Source organism: Eumetopias jubatus, unplaced genomic scaffold, assembly GCF_037043125.1.
Source record: "Eumetopias jubatus isolate StellerSeaLion01/CBP00866 unplaced genomic scaffold, mEumJub1_p1.0 scaffold_2, whole genome shotgun sequence".
In the NCBI taxonomy this organism is placed as follows: Eukaryota; Metazoa; Chordata; class Mammalia; order Carnivora; family Otariidae; genus Eumetopias; species Eumetopias jubatus.
Genome location: NW_028274808.1, coordinates 201162990 through 201184321, shown reverse-complemented (window position 1 = coordinate 201184321; position 21332 = coordinate 201162990). Strand labels below are relative to the sequence as shown.

Sequence of the window (21332 nt, the reverse complement as noted above, 5' to 3'; positions counted from 1 at the left end):
TGGGCATCCGACTCTTGATTTTGGCTTAGGTCATGTTCTCGGGATCCTGAGATGGAGTCCCACATTGGGCTCCCACACTCAGTGGGGGGTGGGGGGGTCTGCTGCCCCTCTCCCTCTGCCCCGCCCCACACTCGTGCTCTAATAGTCTTTAAAAAAAAAAGTAGAGAGAGCACGAGCAGGGTGGGCAGGTCAGTGGGAGAGGGAGAAGCAGGCTCCCCGCTGAGCAGGGAGCCTGAAAAGACAAGGGGTTCAATCCCAGGACCCTGGGATCACGACCTGAGCTGAAGGCAGACACTTAACCAACTGAGCCACCCAGGCGCCTCTAAAAAAAAGTATTTTGAGCAGGACCTTGTAAAATGCTGCTTTCACCACTCAGCTGAGTGGAAGAGAAAGAAAAGGGTAAGTAGAGGAGGATAATGAAAATGTGTTTGGAAGTTGCAGTCAAATCTGAATGGGGTGTAAAGTAAGAGAGGAATGATGGGGGGCAGAAGACTCAACAGGGCAGGCGGGGGTCCCTCAGAGTGAATGGGATGTTTCTGTAGGTGAATTCCGCGGCGGGCAAGGACAGGAGCTGAGGTAGTTCTAGTGAAGGCATGAGGGCAAGACAAAGGGGCAATAATGAAGGTCAACAATCAGGAAGCCACTGCCAAAATCCGTGTGAGGAGAAATGCAGGCTTGTATGAGGACAGTGGGGGCTGAAACCCAACAGCTGGCAGGGCTTGCCAAGTGACTGGATGTAAGGATTTTATGTTTATTTAACAGAAATAAAAATAATACAACATGTTTATCCATTATACTTTTGACTAGAATGAACAGAATCAAGATAGATCTGTTTGGTCTTTTAGTTTTGTTATGTCCTTGAAATCGCGAAGATTTCTACTGGATGGTGGGATAAAGACACACTTCACATTAATGAACTGGATTTTCACAAATATTTACCTTTGGGGGTCTCAAACTGTATTATTTTATAATGTCTGTAAATATATATGTATATATATATATTTTTAACTGGAAAACCACATTCACATCTAAGTTGTTAAAATGAAAAATAATTTGGACAAATGTGTTATTTGATTTCTATAGCTACTCAGACAAAACAGAGGTATCTTCCAATAGCACGTGCTGACTCCTCTGCATAACCCTCTACAGAGCCATTGAGTCCACTGGCAACCCTGAAGCCACCCTGCAAACTCCTTCTCCCTCAGTATTTACCCAAGGCTTTCAACAGCATTACTGAACCATCAAATGACAACGAAAATTTAAGTCAGATGAACCCACTTTTCAATCTAGTTTAAAGGTGTATGGGTTAAGGTACAAAGCTAAGCTACAGTCACAAAAGACCCAACAAGACAACAGCTTGAAGAACAAAGTTTATTTCTCTTTCATGTTCTCAACTGGCTGGACATGCTTCCTTCATGCAGCCTCTCCAGGACTGGGGTGCTTCCAACACATCGTACAATCCTCTAGGACACTGTTTTCATTTGCAGAGTTCAAAAGGAGGGTTCCTACTGGAGGGAAGGAAAGAGGCCTGCCCTGGAAATGGCACACGCCACTTGAGCGCACATCCCGCTGACAGGAACCCAGGTCACACCTGACTGAAGGAGACTGAGCCATGTAGTCTGAAGGGAAGGATAAACTTTGGTGCAGCATACAAGTAATCTCTGCCCCAAAAGGCCTCTGGAGCAACACAAAATGCCCGTGGTCAGGAAGTAGAAGACACTGCCACAAGTCAGGATGATGCCCCCCTTAAGCAGGGAGAGAGTTTTAACTGAGAAGGAAACTTCGAGGTTCTGAATGCAATGACATGGATGTCCTCTTTATCTTCATTCGTTAAACTATAGTTTCAGTTTTTGCATATTTTGTTTTCTCGCAGCAGAGGGTTTTTAAACAACGATCAATCTTGCAGCAAGACGACATACAAAGTCCATCCCTTACTGGGTGTGCATCTTTTTTTTTTTTAAATGTTTTATTTATTTATTCACGAGAGTCAGAGAAAGAGAGAGGCAGAGGGAGAGGGAGAAGCAGGCCCCCCGCAGAGCAGGGAGCCTGATGCGGGACTCGATCCCAGGGGATCACGACCTGAGCCGAAGGCAGACGCTTAACCATCTGAGCCACCCAGGCGCCCACTGGGTGTGCATCTTGACATCCCTCAGCCCAGCACATAAGACACCTAGACCCCGAAGTGACATAAAACACTAATGTTGTTTGGTTTTACTTGTTCGTAATAACAAATATTTGTAGTTATTCTCATTGATTTAGGAATTCAATTTTTGTATTTATTTAGTTCAAAATGGGCTTTAGAAATGAAATGCAGATTTATAGTATTTTCCTTGTAAGAGATAAGGGTCTGACACAATAACAGCTCAGCATATAACTAAAGTCCAGGAAGCAACTAGATCTTAGGTCCAGCATCATGCATCAATAACCCACCAGAAACCCAACTTAATCAAATCCATATGAAATAAGAACTAAAACTGGTGGGACTCTGTGGCAGACAGACTCCAGGGTGGTCCCAGGACCCCTGCCTCCTAGTACTCACACCCTTGAGTGCGGGTGGGACTTATTGGCTCACTCCTCACCCAGAGTACAGCAACAGTGACAGGGTGTTCGCAATCACGTTGCAGAAGACTAGGATGTCAGTCTTGCCAGAGGAAAAGCTGCCATCACGTGAAGCTGTGCCTCAGGAGAACCACGTGGGAAGGAATGGAGGGTGTGTTACAGCCAAGAGCTTGGGAGGCTCTCGGCCCAAGAGCCTACAGTGAACTGAATCTGCCAACAACCCTGTGAACTGGAAGCAAATGCCTCCCCATTCGGGCTTCAGATGAGACCCGAACCCTGGCTGACACATCCGCACTGTAGCCCAGCAAAGGATAAAGCCAAGTTGTGCCCAGACTCCTGACCCACAGAAACTGGGACATAACAAACGTGCCATTTTTAAGTCACTAAGTTTGCAGTAACAGTGCTGTGCAGCAAAAGACAATACAGAATCTTTGTGGAAATTCCTCTATTTTTCCAAATCCAGTAACACTTGACAGAAAAATACTATCTTTTCCCATTACCTCTCAATAAATTTATGAAAACTAGAATTTTATAGGGTATTTGAAGAGCATGACAAAAGAGTTCACAAGATGGGCTGATGGCCATAAATCTTTCTCAAGACTCACACTGAAGCTACCAGAGGCATTTCACTATTCCTATCAGTACTTTTTTTTATTCCTATCAGTTTTTAAAGGGAAGTACATTTCCACTTCTGTCAAGTGCACACTGCTATTTTAGAAAGTATACAGAATAAAGGAGAAAGCTCTCTGATGTTTAAATATTTATTTTCTTTACTATCCACCCCTCATTCCCCAAAACATTTTCAACTTCTAGGTCTGTGGTCCATACACAAAACTTGCTAGCAGTTCATTTATCAGCGACTTTCTATAATGAGGCTCACGAGCAACAGATTCCTAAATATGAGCAGATCGAAATGTTTGGTGCTACTATATCCTAATCAAGAACTGCACTTACATAGCCTTTGCACTATTTGTCAATGCTCTCAATTACTTCATCACAATTACATCTCACGTATAACTTACTCTATAAAAAACGACAAATTATTAGCCCAGGCTTAAATATTAAGGCACAAACAACAACAAACTGCTTTGCTAGTAAAACAAAGAACTGGTGTTCCGAATGTCTCAGTCACACTTGTGCGCCCACGCCACTGCTGCTGCGTGACATCACGTCATAAACACACACACCTGAGAGCTCATAGCTCTCGGGCAGCTAAGACACACACTGTCAAACACCCTTCTCCCATCCACCACACACAGCAAACAAGTACTACGTCCCTGTGTGTCCGAAGACCCAAGAGCTAAGGCTGAAGCGAGGGGCACTGTGAAAGAGCCCAGCTCTCTGAGGTTACTTAAACAGTTGAAGCAGATTCTCAGGAACTCTCGGATAGAAATGCCTGGAACAAGGAAGAGAGTGTTACATTCTAAAGCAGTAAGGGCCAAGAGAATGTGCAACTTGTGAGCAAAAGCTCAGTCATCACTGAATGAGAATAAACCAAGGTGAGCCGGACTCCATTTGTCTGTAGCAAGAACCTCCCTACACAATAGAAGGTTCCTGAGAATGATTGTTTCATTGTCAAACCTTAAGAAATAATTAACATTCAAGGTAACAAAAGACAGAAAGATGCTTATATAAAAATTACTCACTCTTTTCACTCTCTCTCCAGTTCTTAGACTCCACTGAATCACCCGAGTGCACAGCAGACATAATCTTCTGTGCAGCACTGGATAGGGGTACCTTACAGAGATCAAAGCCTACAAATGCCTCATAATTTTCCATTTTCATAAATCCTAAACATAAGATAAACATAACATCCATGTATTAATTTTGAGACTTCAAAATAAGAAACACGTTATTTGAAAATGTTACAGCCAGAGGCATTCATACAAATTACTCTATTAATGACCACAGAAAATACGTAGCAGTTGCCTCCATAATTACCGATCAATAGTAAGAAGCGAGCAAGATGGTTAGAGGCTCAACTGGAATATCCTGGTAAACAGGAAACAAAGAACACATTTCTAGCTAACCAATTTTGAAGTGAGCAATCTATTCAAATACTTTCTGAGGTCTGAAACCAATGGCTGTTAAAATCTTCAAATATACAAATCTAATTACAGAAAAATTACTTTTAATGGACTTGGGTAATTATGATAGACACAAAACCTGACATCCTTTCAGGTATACTGCTCAGCTTGCCTGGCCCCTGGGCTGATTGGGTAAAGGTCTGGAAGGGACAGTACAAATCATCAAGTAGCTGGTCATACATCATATTTGGTACAAATCTAGACAGAATTTGCTATTCCATGAGCCAGGAAACCGGTGACATATTTTTCCACATTACTGGATAAAAGAAAAATTTGAAATAAATTCTCTATTCCACTGTAGAAGAGGAAAAAAAACTTAAAAAGGAACAAAAGTCACCCATGAGGAGCTAATACCAAAATCTTAAGACAAAATTTGTTACAAATTTTTCGTACACATTTAGATCTACTTAATATAAATATTTAAATAAGGTACAAATACTATAATTGGCAAGATATTTTCGTTCAACAGATTATAAAAATTATCAAGACTTATCACCTAAGCATACCCATGTTCTGATGATCATAGCTAAAGAATTCCACGAGGACCACCTAAAATGCATGGCGTTTAGACTGGCATTCCATATTAAAAAGGCAAGATATTCTGGAACAGGAAATTTTTTTTTTTTTAGGAATATTCTTGAAGGTAATAGCTCTACCTTCTTCTTCTGTAAAGCTTACATAGTATATACCACAGGCCACATATAAATCAAGCACTCAAGAAGCATTTGATGTCACAACTGATAAATAAGCTACTTCAAAGGATTTCATACCATTCAAAATAATTTCTAATTGTCCAAAGAATACATCTGTACCCCAACTAATACAATCTAACACTTAACTATTTTCACTCCAGAGAAACCGATTAAAATAGCATTATACATCCTCTGAGAAACCACTTGTACGGTATTTTCAAAATGTGTAAGTCACACTGAAGTCCAAAACCGCTAAGATCTGTCCTGCAGAAATTTTGAGCCCCCAGGACACAGCTGCTAAAATGAACAATGGTCGAAGGACACGTGACATTCTTTGGGATGCAAACAGGAGTCGAGTCTCAAAGTCTATAGCAGGGAATTAAGGAATTACACAGTTTGAGTGGCTGAGTTTTACTTTATACCCAAATATGAGGGGACTTGGCTCTTCCGTATACTAGGGTCCACAGGTTTAACAATGCTGATTCAAAGTTCTACAAAAGTTTAAAATATATAACAGCAGAAAATTTCTATTTCTAAAAAAAAAGTAAAGGAGAGCTAGAACTAATTCTATTAAGAAATATTTGCATTATATAATAATGCTTTTTCCCTGTAAGTAAAAGGTTACCTGAACTAATTGCCACCAAGCAAATGGTTAATTCATAAAAAGCACTGGCGGTACTTTGAACATACTATATAAGGAAAAAACCAAACGATGTAATACTTGAATGAATTAAATGAAATGTTCCATGGGCCTCAAATTTAAAATTTTAGTAGGGTTTATTAGCTATATTTTCCTAATATATAAAATATTAAAACAGCATATGTAGTAAAGATTCAGTTTTTAGTAATTTTCAATCTTCAAGACCAACGGCCTTAATCTTTGATTGGTTTTCTAAATTCTCCACAATATCTTTCAGATAATCTTCATCTTTTAAAAAATATACATATAATTCTCTTTCCACTTGATGCAGTTTATTAGATGCCAAAATTTTTCTTTTTGTCTTCACATCAGCAAGAATATCACTAAGAAGATGATTTAGCTTATTCAGTTGGGATTCAACTTGATGTAACTGCTCTGTTAACTCCTAAAAGGAAAATAAAAATGCTTTTACTACAAAAGCTCTATTTGTAACAGTAATTATAAATTTAAGATGTAATTTACACGCAAAGAATCCAAATGATAGGGGCACCTGGGTGGCTCAGTCGGTTAAGCATCTGCCTTCAGCTCAGGTCATGATCTCAGGGTGGAGGGGGTGGGGGGGGGTGCTCCTGGGAAGAATCCCTGAGTCAGGTTCCCTGCTTAGCAGGGAGTCTGCTTCTCCCTCTCCCTCTGCCCCTCCTCCCTGCTTGTGCTCCCTCCCTCACTCTCTCAAATAAATAAAATCTTAAAAAAAAAATCCAAATGATGTAATAATTATTCCCATGATTTTAATGATAAATGAACCTCAATTAAAAATCCATAATAGGTTTAATATAAATTCTACGTAAAGTCAATTGCAACAGCTTTCAATAGATAATTTTAAGGGATTCAAAACAAACCGTTACTTCCTAAAGAGTACTTGATATATAAACTATAATGTATATTCATACATTCAACAATTACTAAATATCTACCATATGCCAAGCACTGTTTCAGAGACTACAGATATAAGAACAAACACCATCTCCTTTATGGAGCTTATATTCCACTCGATCCATCAAACTTTGTTTTAGCCTAATCTCGGTCTGAGTGGTACTGAGAAAGCCTTGAAATGAAGGAATTACCAATAAAAAAGAATCACCTCAACAGAAATCTCCATTTTTTTTTCACAGTGTTATAGAAGATAGAATTACATATAACATTCAACAATCCCAACTTACCATGTAATCCTCCTGCTCAAGTACCTAGACACGCCACTGCTTCTCCCTCTCCATCTGCCCCCACTCGTGCTTGCTCTCCCTTTCTCTCAAATAAATAAAATCTTTAAAAAAAAGGGGGGGGGATGCGTGGGTGGCTCAGATGGTTAGGTGTCTACCGTGGGCTCAGGTCATGATCTCTGGGTCCTGGGATCTAGCCCCTCGTCAGGCTCCCTGCTCAACAGGGAGTCTGCTTCTCCCTCTCCCTCCCCCATGCTCATGCTGTCTCAAATGAATAAAATCTTTAAAAAAATAAAAATAAAAAGAACCTAGATATGCCAGCCCTTCACATTTAACAAAATGAAATGCCTCACTTCCTAACATTAAAAGCGGTTTATTAACAAGTTTCCATGGGTTTTTAATCAAGTATTCTACTTCTGTAAATTTCCAGCCACTATCACCAAAGAGAAAATCTATAGCGCTATCTCAACCTTCTGCACCCTCTCAGCATGGTCCATGAGCATGATAATCACCTGGGGTACTTGTTATGAACACATACTCCTGTACCCTACTGCACACTAAATTACTCAAACTCCAACAGGCTCCCTGGTGATTCTAGCAAGTTCAAGAATGACTGCTTTACACCTGTCATAAATGCCAGTTCCAGAGAGTAGTACTTCAATTACACTTTAACCAAATCAAGTAATACCTACATTAAGTGGTTTCCTCTTGAGGAAAAACTTGGGAAACCTGAATGAGAAACTACAATCTCACCTTCAATTTCAGTAGTAAAGATTTTAATAGTTGCTAAAATAATATTCCTACAGATATTGAAAAATATCCTTGTTATTAACAAAAATGAAAACTAAAATTTATACATATGGCACTTTTACATTTCACTGGGTTAGGGAAAAACATTAAATAATGACACCCAGTAAGATTATAGTGAAATCACCATACTTTAGTGATTCTGGGATGCAACCTTTCACATTTTAAAATATCTGAAACCCATACCATTTTATAATTGAAAGCATCATGTAATTATTATTAGCCACTCATAAGAAATGCTTTATCACCAACATTAAAAATTTTTTTTTACTGTGGTAAGAACACTTAACATGAGACCTCCCCCTTAAGATTTTTTTTTTTTTTTTAAGATTTTATTTGACAGAGACACAGCGAGAGAGCGAACACAAGCAGGGGGAGGGGGAGAGGGAGAAGCAGACTTCCCGCTGAGCAGGGAACCCAATGTGGGGCTCAATCCCAGGACTCTGGGATCACGACCTGAGCCAAAGGCAGATGCTTAATGACTGAGCCACCCAGGCACCCCCCACTTAACAGATTTCTAAGAGTACAACAGAGTACTGTTAACTACAGGCACAACGTTGTATAGCGTATCTCTAAAACGTATGCACCCTACATGACAAACTTTGTATCTGTTGATTTAACCCAATTTCCCCCCTCTGCAATCCCTGCTAACCACCATTCTACCCTCTGTCTCTGAGTTTTTTAGGTATCTCCGTAAGTGGAATCATACATTATTTGTCCTTGTGACTGGTTTATTTCACTCAGTATAATTTCCTCAAGGTTCATCCATTTTGCCGCACATTACAGGATTTCTTTTTATTAAGGCTGAATAATACTTTGTGTGTATATATCACATCTTCTTTATCCATTCTTCCATTGGTAGACATTTGTTTCCATAACTTGGCTATTAGGAATAGTTACAATGGATGTAGGAGTGTTAATAATTCTTCAAGATCCTGATTTAAATTCTTTTGTTTAAATATCCAGAAGTGGAATTACTGGATCATATGGATCATTAATTTTTTTGAGAAAACTCCATACTGTTTTCCACAGCGGCTGTACCATTTTGGACTTCCACCAGCAGGGTACAAGGGTTCCAATTTCTCCACATTCTCACCAACACTTTTTTTGTTTAAGATTTATTTAAGAGAGACAAAGTACATGCACATGCATAAGCACGTGAGTTGGAGGAGAGCAGGAGAGAATCCTCAAGCAGACTCCCTGCTAAGTGCAGAGCCTAACGCAGACCCAGGGTTTGATCCCAGGACCCATGAGATCATGACCTAAACTGAAACCAAGAGTCAGACACTTAACAGACTGAACCACCCAGGTGCCCCTGATTTTGCTTTTTTGCTACTAGCCACTCTAACAGGTGTAAGGAGATATCTCATTGTGGTTTTGATGTGCATTTCCCTGATGATGAGTGATACTGAGCAACTATCCATATACCTGTTGGCCATCTGTATGTCTTCTTTGGAGAAAAGTCTATTCAAGCCTTTAGCCCATTTTTTAATTGGGCTATTGGTTTTTTTGCTATCACCAACATTCTCCATGTATAGTGTAGAAACATAAAGACAACAACTTTGAGTCAAAAAATAACAAAGAAGGGGCGCCTGGGTGGCTCAGTGGTTGGGCATCTGCCCTCGGCTCAGGTCATGATCCCGGGACCCTGGGATCGAGCCCCGCATCGGGCACTCTGCTCAGTGGGGAGTCTGCTTCTCTCTCTTCCTCTGCCTGCCACTCCCTCTGCTTGTGCTCTTTCCGTCAAATAAAGTCTTAAAAAAAAAAATTGCATGTTAAGTGTGAAGCTTTGAAATACCCTAAAGATTTTAACTGTGTATATTTCATTTCATGTGTATATACCAGAGTGATATAATAAAAATCTGTCTATCTGTACCTAAAAGATATCTTCTGGTAAGTATTCAATAAAAACTCTAAATAAGAAAGTATTGTGCTGGGGCGCCTGGGTGCCTCAGTGGGTTAGGCATCTGCCTTCAGCTCAGGTAGTGATCCCACCCAGGGTCCTAGGATCGAGTCCCGTGTCTGGCTCCCTGCTCAGTGGGGAGCCTGCTTCTCCCCCTGCCCCTTCCCCTGCTAGTGCTCTCTCTAGCTTTCTCTCATGTGCTCTCTGCAATAAATAAATAAAATCTTAAAAAAAAAATCATGCCAATTTAACAGAGCAAGTTTTTCTTCTTAGCAATTCACAAGATGATGGTGTACCATATGATCGATGGTGTCTAGTAGACATTTAAATAGTGCTGGTAGCAATGAAAATAGGTGTCACTGCTCGGAAAAGCAATATGACAGCATCAAAGGCCAAAAAAAAAAAAGTTCATAGCTAAGAAACCCAATAATCCTACTTCCAAGAATTCATCCAAATTAAAGTATTTTAACAACAAAAAGCTGTAACGTAAGATGTACATGGTATCGTTCAAGAGCAAACAAAAAAAAATGAAGACTATCAAAAAATATCAACAATGGTGGACTGGTTACAGAAATTATTGTAACATTAATAATTAAAATTATTCAGAGTGAAAATGTTTATTTCATAATGCTAAGTAAAAAGGAAGAATAAAAAAGATGTGTAAGTAAAGGTGAAAAACATACACCTTCAAATACTAACCAAAAGAAAGATGGCATAGAAATACTAACATCAGAAAAAAGAATGTTAAGACAAGAAGCACAGTAAGAACAGAGAAGATCATTATGTAATACTAAATGGTTCAATTTACTGCAATTCAAACCACTAGAATAATTCACCACAATTTGAAACTTAGATATACAGCTGAACCTTGAACAGTGCGGGACTCGGGGTCGGGGGGAGGTTTAGGGCATCGGCTTCCTGTGGAGTCAAAAATTTGTGTATAAATTTTGACTTCCCCAAAACTTAACTACTGGTAGCCTACTGTTGACATACAGCTGAAAAACATATATTCTGTATATCATATGTTATGTGTACTATAGACTGTAATCTTACAATAAAGCTAGGAAAAAAAATGTTAAGAAAATCATGAGAAAATACATTTATTGTACTGCACTGTTATTTATTTATCGAAAAAAGTTTGCATACAAGTGGATCCATGCAGTTCAAACCCATGCTGTTCAAGGGTCAACTATAACTTATAAAACAGACTCAAATATAAAGAAAAAACTAACAGACCTTCAGAGCTGCCATCATAGGAGGTTTTTATAAAACTAATAGATCTAGGAGACAAAATCAGTAATAGATCTTTAAAAACTTAATCATAATCAATTCAGGCTATTAGGATGGCGATTATATATTTTTTAAAAAAGGAAAATGACAAGTGTAGGCAAGGATATGGAGAAACTGGAACCCTGTGCACTGCAGGTGAGAATATAAAATGGTGCGGCTGCTGTGTAAGTTAGGCACTTCCTCAGAAACTTAAACACAGAATTCCAACATGATCCAGCAATTCCACTCCTAGGTATATACCCAAAAGAAACAAAAACAGGGACTCAGATACCTGTACACCAACGTTCACAGCAGCATTATTCACAACAGCCGAAAGGTGGAAACAATCCAAGTGACCATCAACAGACAAACAGATAAACAAAATGTACTACATGCACACAATGGGGTATTAGCCATAAAAAGGAATAAAATTCTGACACATACTACAACACGGATAAAACCTAATCATACAAATGTTGTAGGATTTCACTTATATTAGGTACCTAGAGTAGGCAAATTCACTGAGACAGAAAGTGGAAAAGAAGTTATCAGGGGCAGGGCCCCTGGGTGGCTCCGTCATTGAGTGTCTGCCTTCGGCTCAGGTCATGATCCCAGGGTCCTGGGATTGAGCCCCGCCGGGGTCCCTGCTCCGCGGGAAGCCTGCTTCTCCCTCTCCCTCTCCCACTCCCCCTGCTTGTGTTCCTGCTCTCACTGTCTCTGTTTCTGTCAAATAAATAAATAAAGGGAGGGAGGGAGGAAGGAAGTTATCAGGGGCTGGGGAGGAAAGAGAGAAAAAATACTGTTTATTATTTGATGTTTCTATTTGGGATGGTGAAAAAGCTCTGGAAATGTATAGTGGTCATGGTTGCACAATATATGAATGTACTTTTGTACTTAATGCCCCTGAATTATACACGTAAAAATGGTTAAAACTATAATTTTACGTTTTCTACATTTCACCACAATAAAAATATTATTTAAAAAAAACGAATTACAAGCATTCCTGTTCCAAGGAAAGGTAGGCTAGTTATCCAAATCAATCCTTCCATAAGAAAAAAATATAAAAGGCTAAATGAAATATGTTTAGAAATCAAGCAAAACAAAAGCTTCCTAAAAGCAATAAAAAGATAACAAGACATTAAAAGGAACTTTAAGTCCATAAAACATCCCAGATTGGTAAGGCAGTCCAGAAACAGCTTTACTCTAGGGCAACTGCCAATCTTGGAAAATTAGAACCTAGGATTCTTGAGACTCACAAGATGAGTGGGAGAAAAATCAAAGTCCAAAGTCCACAGAAAGTGGGAAGTCAAATGGGAGACCTTCTTCATAATAAGCCAAAGACTCACAGGACACCAGCAATCTTAAGATCAGAATGGCCCAGAAATGGAAGAGCCCCTGGATAGAATTACAGGCCAGACAGGAATCACCTGGGTCCTCCAAAGCCTAGTTAGACTTAACCATCCCTGCCTACAGTATCTAACACAAGAAACATGAAGGCAAAAAGCACTTAAGGATCATTTATTTCGTAAGAAGAAGTTCCCTTCACGAAAGAGGGATTTTATTTTTATTGTATGCCTCAATAAAGGTTGATGGGACCACTTGTTTTTAGGGAAAAAAATAAAAAACAATAAAACTAGAACTCTACCTCACATCACACATAAGGGCGCCTGGGTGGCTCAGGTGGTTAAGCGTCTGCTTTCGGCTCAGGTCCTGATCCCAGAGTCCTGGGATTGAGTCCCACATCAGGCTCCCTCCTCAGCGGGAAGTTAAGGAAAACAAGTTAAGGTTTTCCTACTGCAGCAGGGTGGTCCCAAGGTGGTTTGTGCTCATGAGTCTCTGCTCCAGATCAGATAATGGGATGGCTATGTTGTTACAATAGAGAGCACTGGCGTCAAAGGGCACCAAGAAATAGAATATGAATGCGTGCAGTGATGCAAATCCATCTCCCTTCCTGCAAACCCAACTAAATTGAATGTCCTACTGATGAAGACCTGATCATATCATATAGGACACTGGAGAATCAGCTGCCTGATGTAATATGGTACAACCACTTTGGAAAACAATTTGATGTACCCTGAAAACTGAATCTGTGATACAGCAATTCTACTCCTCACTGAGAGTGAGTGTGCATGTGCACACACATGTACAGCTGTGAGACATACAGTAAGACCATCCGCAGCAATATAATCCAAAATAGCAAAAACTGAAAGTAACTTAGATGTCTGTCAACATAACAGATAACTAAACTGTGGGATTTCATAAAATGGAATACTAACGATATAAAAGAGAAAACCATAGGGGTGCCTGGGTGGCTCAGTCGGTTAAGCGTTGGACTCATGATTTCGGCTCAAGCCACGATCTCATGGGTTGTGAGATCGAGCCCCAAGCTGGGCTCCGAGCTCTGCCGGAGTCTGCTTGAGATTCTCTTCCTCTCCCTCTGCTCCTCCCTGCTGTGTGCGCATGCTCTCGCTCTCTCTCAAATAAATAAGTAAAAAGAAGAACGAAAAACAAAAAGAAAACTACAAATGAGCTAGAGCTTTACATAAGGCAACATGGATGAATCTCAGGATCTTAATGTTAACAAGCAAGTTAGTAAAGAATATATGTAAGAAACCACATACATAAACTTCAAAAACATATAAACTAAACAATATACAGTCTAGCGGGGCATCTGGTGGCTCAGTCAGTTAAGTGTCTGACTTCGGCTCAGGTCATGATCCCAGGGCTCTGGGATTGAGCCCCATGCCCAGGCTCCCTGTTCAGCAGGGTGCCGCCTGCTTGTCCCTCTGCCCGTACCCCCACTCGTGCCCATGCTCACTCTCTCTCAAATAAATAAAATAAAAAAATATATATATACAATCTAGGAATATATATGTGTAATAAAAGTATAAATAAAGGCAAGCAAACGATTAAGTGATGAAGGAAAGGAAACGCTATTGGTAGAAGCAAGCTGTCACAGAACACTTTAAAGATAATAGCCCTCTATTTGCTGAGACAGGTAAAATACAGGGGTGGTTTGATTTTTCTTTAAATTCTTAGTGTAAACATTACATATCCTTTTATGTCTGAAATATTTTGTAAGTTCTTAAAATTCTGTTGACATTGATCAAAACCATCCGAAAAATATACTTATATGTGAACAAAAATTAGGATATAAAAAAATAAATTTTATAGTAGGGCAATAGCATTTGGGGTATTTTCCCCGTGTTAACATTTTCTTTACTATCTTTTACAACAAGCATTTTTTTACAGCATTTTCAGTTACTGTGGCCAGCACTCACCTGATCACTAAGCAAAAGCTGATTTCCTCCTTGATACAAAGTATCACAAAGCATATCCACATCATTATTCAGTTTGGACAGAAAGAAAGAATGTTCTTGAATAGATACTGCCAATTGATCTTGTACTAAAGAAACATCCTTTTTTAATTTCTCAGCCACTTCTTCCAGGTTTCCATGGGTTATAAATAATTCTTTTTTCTTATTCTCTCCTTCTAAAAGTTGATAAAGCCTAAAATGTGAAAATAAAAATTACAGGAGAAAATTCTCAAATCAGTACAATTTTCAAAATTATAAGTCACCGTATTGGGCATCTTTGGGGATATATAACAGATTAAAAATATTAACCTGGAAAAAAATTAATCTGCTGCTAAATCAAGCAACTAAAAACATTCCAGCTAAAATACTTTCTCATTACAGGGCACCTGGGTGGCTCAGTTGGTTAAGCATCTGCCTTCAGTTCAGGTCATGATCCCAAGGTCCTGGGATCCAGTTCCACATCAGGCTCCCTGCTCAGCAGGGAGTCTGCTTCTCCTTCTACCCCACCCCCTGGCTCATGCTCTCTCTCTCTCACGCTCTCGCTCTCAAATAAATAAAATCTTTAAATTATATATGTAAGAAAAATAAAATAGAATACTATCTCATTACAGAAATACATATTGTAATTACTGTATCTGCTTCTACTTTCTCATCCCGCAAGTTTTGAATACATTTTTTGACTTTTAACTGCCATTATCGTATGTTTCAGAGATACTGCCCAAGAAAACATTTCTTTCACAGAATACAGTATGATATAGTAGAAATAGCAACGAGCTTGAAACAGAAGACCCAGGTCTGAGTTCTGGCTGTCTTCTGAGACCTGGGTCAAGTCAACCTCTGAGACTACATTCTTCATTTCACATACCTATCGTTACAGGATGGTAGAGAATTTAAAAGAGAAAAACTGAAAATAAAGTATAAAATGTAAAAAGAAATGAAAACAATGAAGAGCTAAAGAAATAATAAACTTGCGACTCCAGTCTTATCCATATTTGATTGTCGAATTAAATTCCTAATGAGCTATGAGGCCACTTTAACACTTCAAGTATTAACGGCAGAAAATCCCTTGGAACAAATGGAAAAATGCGAGGCAGCATTTTCTACACGTTTCTGACAAAAAGGGTTTGTTCTTTTTCTTCTATTTCAAAAATATATACATTTTTAATTATCTTAATTATTTTAACAATTTGCAAGAATTCATAAAACTGGTTCAAGTCCAAGGCTGACAATTTTGTTCTTGTGGGACATGACTACACAATTTCGGGGGGGGGGAACCATTCTTAGCTCATGATGTCACTGTCACCCTTTCCATGCCCCTCACCTCATTAATAAGAAAAAAAAAGGAGGGGCGCCTGGGTGGCTCAGTCGGTCAAGCGTCTGCCTTTGGCTCAGGTCCTGATCCCAGGGCCCTGGGATCGAGCCCCGCATCAGGCTCCCCGTTGGACTCCCTGCTCAGCAGGGAGTCTGCTTCTCCCTCTGCCCCTCCCCCTGTTCGTGCTTGCTCTCTCCCTCTCTCAAATAAGTAAGTAAAATCTTAAAAAACAAAACAAAACAAAAAGATTAGATGATTTTCCTCTAGCACTAGAGAAAAATCAGGAGCAGGATCCAGATTTCTGAGGCCTTTGACTACTTCAGTCCTCCAATTTTAGTATTCCTATACCATCAACTGCTTAGACATCCAGAAGAGGTTGGGAGCAAGTATTCATTCTCACTGATGCACCTGACAAGAAACACAGTCTGTTTTCCCATCTCTCCGCCCACACCTTCTCTGAATGCAATCAGTTCTCTGCCCAGCAATATCAACTACACACCAAAATGTATTCAAACTCCCTGCAGTTAAAACTCCTGCGTCAATCTCAAAGTATCTAAATAATGGTGCCCAAAGGTGAATAAGACCTTGTATACATTCACTCCACCAACCCATCCACCTCAGCTCTGAAACAGCTACATCCAGATATAACAAGAACGGAAAAGCGAGCAAGATATTCAAAAGGGAAGAGTCATACGCAAGAAAAGTGAAAGAAGAGAACAGAGGGCCCAAAATAGAGAACAAAGAATGTTTTAAACTTCCACAATATTAGTTCAAACTCTCTACAGTATTTTACAAAAGCAAAAAAAAAAACAATTACTAAAGAAACAAAGATGCATACCTATGGGTAGAAAAGTCCTTGGTATCAATGGTATTCCTCGGATTTATCTGCTGAGATACTGATGGGTCTGTTAGCATTTCTAATCGCTGGTGGAGCATGGTATTACTTTGACTAAGCTCTTGAACCAAATGTTCAAGTTGACGATATATGTCCCGATGCTTTCTCAATTCAATTTCATATGATAATTGTAGAAGTTCAAAAGATGCCTTTTGCTTTATCAACTGATTTAAAACTAACTCTTGTCTTGCTGTATAATAGTCTTGTTTAGCAATCTGTAGATCAAAATCTCCCTTTACAACTGGCATATTCAATAACTGGGCATTCTCTTTTACCACAGCAGGCAAACTTTTATCTTTCATATGAGAGATTTGTTCTTCAAGTTTCAGAATCTCACTACTCAAGTTAGAAATTTTAGCTTCCAAATTATCTTTGCCAAGAGCCTACACAGAAAAAGCAATTACATTTAAAGCCGTTAAGTATAAAGTCGAAATAGTTTTAAACTTATTTTTACTTTCCGTTTTAGTTTATCAGATCACATGCTAATAAAAACTAATTTCATGTTAACAAAAGCCAAAATCACAGTTTAAAAAAGGAAAAGAGTAGGTAAATTGCTGTTTTAACGCTATTACCACCACATATATACAATAATGGCTACCAAGACAGACACCTTGTCATGCTTGTCTTACTTAATAAAAGTCATTAGCGCATTACTAACTGAATGCAAATGTACACTATTTTAAGTTTTTCTTAAAACTAAAATAGTCCCAGTAGCCATGCTCCTAGTCTGTCAGCTGATTTTAGCACTGGCAAAGAGTGACGAACTTCATACATTATTCCCAAGTTTGTGTCAGTTATACGAGCTCACTTGGTGCTGATACTCAGTTTCAGCTGTATCTTCACTCAATTACGTAGTGGTTCTATTACCAAGACTCCAAGCTTTCCAAGAGTGCAGATAGATATGGGCACTACATCTGTACATTCTCAACAAAAAAATCAGGGTTTCAGTCCATTGAACTGGGTCCCTGACTTCATTAGCACCAAACAAGGCAGAACACCCGTAACAAAGCAACAAGGCTCTTTACCCATACATCATAAAAGAGGGAATTTCAGTGTCCTCTGAGTCTGAACCAACATGAATTTCAACTTCAGAAAGAGTACTTTTGTTTAAAATTAGCTAATGTGATTGGGTTATAATTACTATTTTTGCCCTCTACTGATATGAAGATCTATTTGTATGAAACACTGAAATACATCAAAACTAAGCAATGAATAAACAGAAGAAAATGTAACTTATGTTACACTGTTACAAATGTACTTGTTTCGACCCCCTTTCCGAAATATTTTAACATATCTTCGATTATAAACAATGATTACTGTACGAATCCAGTCTGTCTCATATTTACCTTGCTAGTGAGGCTATGAAGATTCTCCTCTGCCCACTGTATACTTGACTTCATGCTCAAATTACTTGCTTTCAAGTGAATTAACTCATGTTGAGCACAAACGTAGGCTAGCTGCAGCCTAGCCATCTCTAGCCATCTCTTCTCAAGGATTTCTTGATTATCACAAATAGATGCTGCTTGTATATCTAAAAGTTGAAAATTTTCTTCTTTTGAACTTTCAACTACTTCATGTATACCCGGAAAGAACTGTTTTTTGGTATATAAAGTTAATGCTGCTGTGCTTTGCTCTTCCTGGCTTAGATATTTTTCCAAGGAAAACTGAGATAAAAACACCAGTGGATTCGTCCTTTGATCCAAATTAGAATGTCTGAAGAACATCATCAATTTAGCAACTCCATCAGTAAGAGCCTGAAGTTCATTATTTATCTTGGTATTCATAGCATTTAGAATCCCTTGACTCTGCTTCAGCCTTTTAGTGGCCGCTTCTTCTTTAGCATTTAACCTCAGAGATTTGTGGCTTGTTACTGAAGCCATCAACTGGCATTTATTACGTCGCTGAATTTTTAGGTTCTTCAATTTCTGCAGAGTTTGAACCTCAATCTCTAATTTCTCTAGCTCTTTGTCATCCAAGATACATGTCTTCAAATCAGAAGTTTTACAGGTTTTAAGAACTTCATCCAATGCTGCTCCTTCTAGGATAGGCTTGCCGGATTTTTGAAGAATGCTAAAAGCTTCCAATTCTTCTTCAGACAATACATTCTGTTCATTCACATTCCCACAAAACCACTTCAGAAATGATTCATCTTCAACAGTCTCAAACAACCAGTCAAAATCTTCCCCATTAAGAGTATCAGCTTTGGGATAATTGACTTTTTTTAATGTTTCCACAAACTCTTTTCCACAACTCATGGTTTAAGTACCCAATTTCTTTGTAACAGATAAGGGTTTATGTTGCTATTTAGAAAATAAACCCAAAACACAAACGAAACTAATTTTATATTAAGTCCATAGAGAAAGGAAAAAATATTTTTAGAATCTGACTTCTCCTGGGGGAGGAAAAACAGGTATTAGACCATAAATAAAGTAACTGTATTTGTAAAAGGACGATACTGATAAATATCACAGAATATCTGGGAACCATCTAACCCAGAGGTAGTTATAGCTGAAATGTCTGATGAAGATAAAATAAATTAGGGTATTACTGAGAACACTGCAAACACAATGAAAACCTAATTAGCAAGAAAATCTTTCCAAAGACAGCCATTAAAAATACATTGTCTCTTACAGAGCAGCTCAGCTCTTTCATTCAGTTTTTAATTCAAAATAAGTGTACCTAAACAAGTCCAAGCCCGCCTGCGGCTAAGCAGCCTCTTCCCGCACCCAGCCGTTCCCAAGTGAGAAAACAGAAATAAATACGGAAATGTTCTAGAGAAAGAGTCAACAAAATGTTTACCTCAGCGACTCAAATCGGCATCCGCCATTCACACAGGAATCAACGTCCAGAGACGATCAACCTACTGCAGGCAACATCAGGCTTCAGATTTAAGAACCGTTCTCAAACAGATCTTAAAACTCCTCAACAAAAGGAAAAAAAAAAAGTCACGATGTACGGTGATGGCGCTAAGACTTAATGCGGTACCATCTCGCAAGGTATGCCCATGTCAGGTCATTACGCCGTGCACCCAAAACCAATGCAACGGTGTACGTCAACCATACTTCAAAAGACTAGAGCAAAATAACCCCCGAGCCCCAAAACCCAAGTGCCCGCCACTTCAGAAGCGCCAAAGAACTAAGCAAACAGGGCTAAAAACACGTGCGGCATCTGCTACTTTGCGACCAGCGCAGCGCCGAACCACCCCCGATGACCTCACTAAGGGAACTCCACGGGCGGCGACCGGCCGCACGTTAGTAACATACAGCCGCAGAGGCCGCCGAACTAGCGTTGAAGACAAACTGCAGAGACCCCAGACCCGCGCGGTTCACTCCCTCTGGGGCGACCGCCCGCGTATCAGCGGCGCGAGACCACGCGCCCCCGCCCCCAGGACCAGCCCCGGCCCCGCCCCCGCCGAGGCCCCGCCCCCGCCGAAGCCGCGCGAGACCACCCACGCGCGGCCCCGCCCCGCGCCCCGCCCCCACGACCAGCCCCGGCCCCGCCCCGGAGGACCCGCCCGCGGCCCTGGCCGGCTCCCCCCAGCCCCGGCCTACCCGCATCAGCCCAGCCCCCGTCCCGCCCCCCACCGGACTGCGCCTCACTCACCCTCGCCGCGCTCCCCGCTGACGCCCACCTCCCACTCGCCTTCGCACTCCCCGCCCTCGCCCTCGCCCGTGGCTCCAAGCCCTGAGGACCCCGACTCGCGCGCCTGAAAGGAGTCCCCAGGGGTGCCTGGAAGGAAGAGGCAGCCGGGGGACCGGCGCCGCTCCCACAGCCCCACGGAGAGGCTGGCGCCATTCACCTCTAGAAGCTCCGTTCGCACGCCTCAGAAACCCGCCGCCGCGCTCCGCGCCTCGCACTGCCTCACGGGAGCGCTGCGCGCGCAGAGGGCAGTGGCGGGGCGTGGCTTGACCGTCTGCGCAGGCGTGGTGTCGGCAGAGGCGGGCGTGGCGAGGAGGAACTTTGGGGCGGAGCTGAGCAGGGCGCCGGTCCGCCCCCCGGCCAAACGACAACCGGTGGGGGCGAGCTGGTTGGCTCCCGCCTCGGGGGCGGGGCCGGGGTACGCCGGGCCCGGTGGGGGTCTCGGGGGCGGGGCGGGTCTTAGCGCCCTATATCCTGCGGCGCTGCGCTGTGCCTGGACGGGCTCCTTGGCTCAGGCCGGCTCTCGGTCCTGCCCTCCCGTTCCCCAGGCCCCCATCCTCCAACGAGGCCGTTTTCAGGGAAAGCCGGGTGCGGTCAGGAACACGCCCGGAGCTCGCCTGGCCGCGGCCCGGGGCCGTCCGGCCGGTGGGCTCTGCACCGCCAGGACCTGTTTCAGGGAGCGCGCCCCTTCGACAAGTCTTGGGAGCAGACGAACTACGGGACCCAGAACGAGCCGAGCAGCGTCTGGTGCGTCTTTAGGCTCAGCTGTCATTACGCGCTTTACAAGCTTTTGCGTTCAACGTTGTTTTGCAAAGCACGCAATCCGCAAGCCCTCACCTGACCACTAAGCAAAAGCCGACTTCCTTCACAATCCCATTTTCAAAATATAATTTAAAAAAAAGATTTTATTCATTTATTTGAGAGAGAGAGAGTACGAGCAGGGGGGACGGGGAGAGGCAGAGAGAGAAGCAGACTCCTCGCTGAGCAGGGAGCCC

The 21332-nt window shown here is 41.2% G+C and overlaps 2 protein-coding genes across 4 annotated transcripts in view; both read right to left on the bottom strand.

Annotated features, from left to right (window-relative positions):
* POLN (DNA polymerase nu) overlaps window positions 1-4377 on the bottom strand; it is a 28628-nt gene extending 24251 nt beyond the window's left edge. Inside the window, exon 1 of the mRNA XM_088021358.1 lies at window positions 4206-4377. Within this exon, the coding sequence (XP_087877484.1) occupies window positions 4206-4377 (172 nt within the window). The remainder of the gene's footprint in view (window positions 1-4205) is intronic.
* HAUS3 (HAUS augmin like complex subunit 3) lies at window positions 1358-20580 on the bottom strand. Of its 3 annotated transcripts, none has more exons than XM_028087661.2 (6): window positions 20498-20580; window positions 19498-19616; window positions 18045-19090; window positions 16642-17081; window positions 14456-14684; window positions 1358-6423 (listed from the first exon to the last, which is right to left on the bottom strand). In XM_028087661.2, the coding sequence occupies exons 3-6, from the start codon at window positions 18951-18953 to the stop codon at window positions 6190-6192; spliced, it is 1812 nt and encodes a 603-aa protein (XP_027943462.1). In that variant the 5' UTR covers window positions 18954-19090; window positions 19498-19616; window positions 20498-20580; the 3' UTR covers window positions 1358-6189. The 3 variants fall into 3 exon arrangements, with proteins under 3 accessions (XP_027943462.1, XP_027943468.1, XP_087877392.1); XM_028087667.2 differs by having other exon boundaries at window positions 19498-19561; window positions 20498-20575; XM_088021266.1 differs by having other exon boundaries at window positions 19498-19619; window positions 20498-20564.
* Between the last annotated feature and the right edge of the window lie 752 nt (window positions 20581-21332).

What these genes read in the sequence shown, in the direction of transcription:
- HAUS3 (XM_028087661.2), bottom strand. Translation starts at nt 18,953, where the DNA reads ATGAGTTGTGGAAAAGAGTTTGTGGAAACATTAAAAAAAGTCAATTAT. An exon ending in TTCATAGCCTCACTAGCAAG is followed by an intron (nt 17,082 to 18,044) that starts GTAAATATGAGA and finishes TTTTCTGTGTAG; the next exon opens with GCTCTTGGCAAAGATAATTT. An exon ending in AAGGACTTTTCTACCCATAG is followed by an intron (nt 14,685 to 16,641) that starts GTATGCATCTTT and finishes TTCACATTTTAG; the next exon opens with GCTTTATCAACTTTTAGAAG.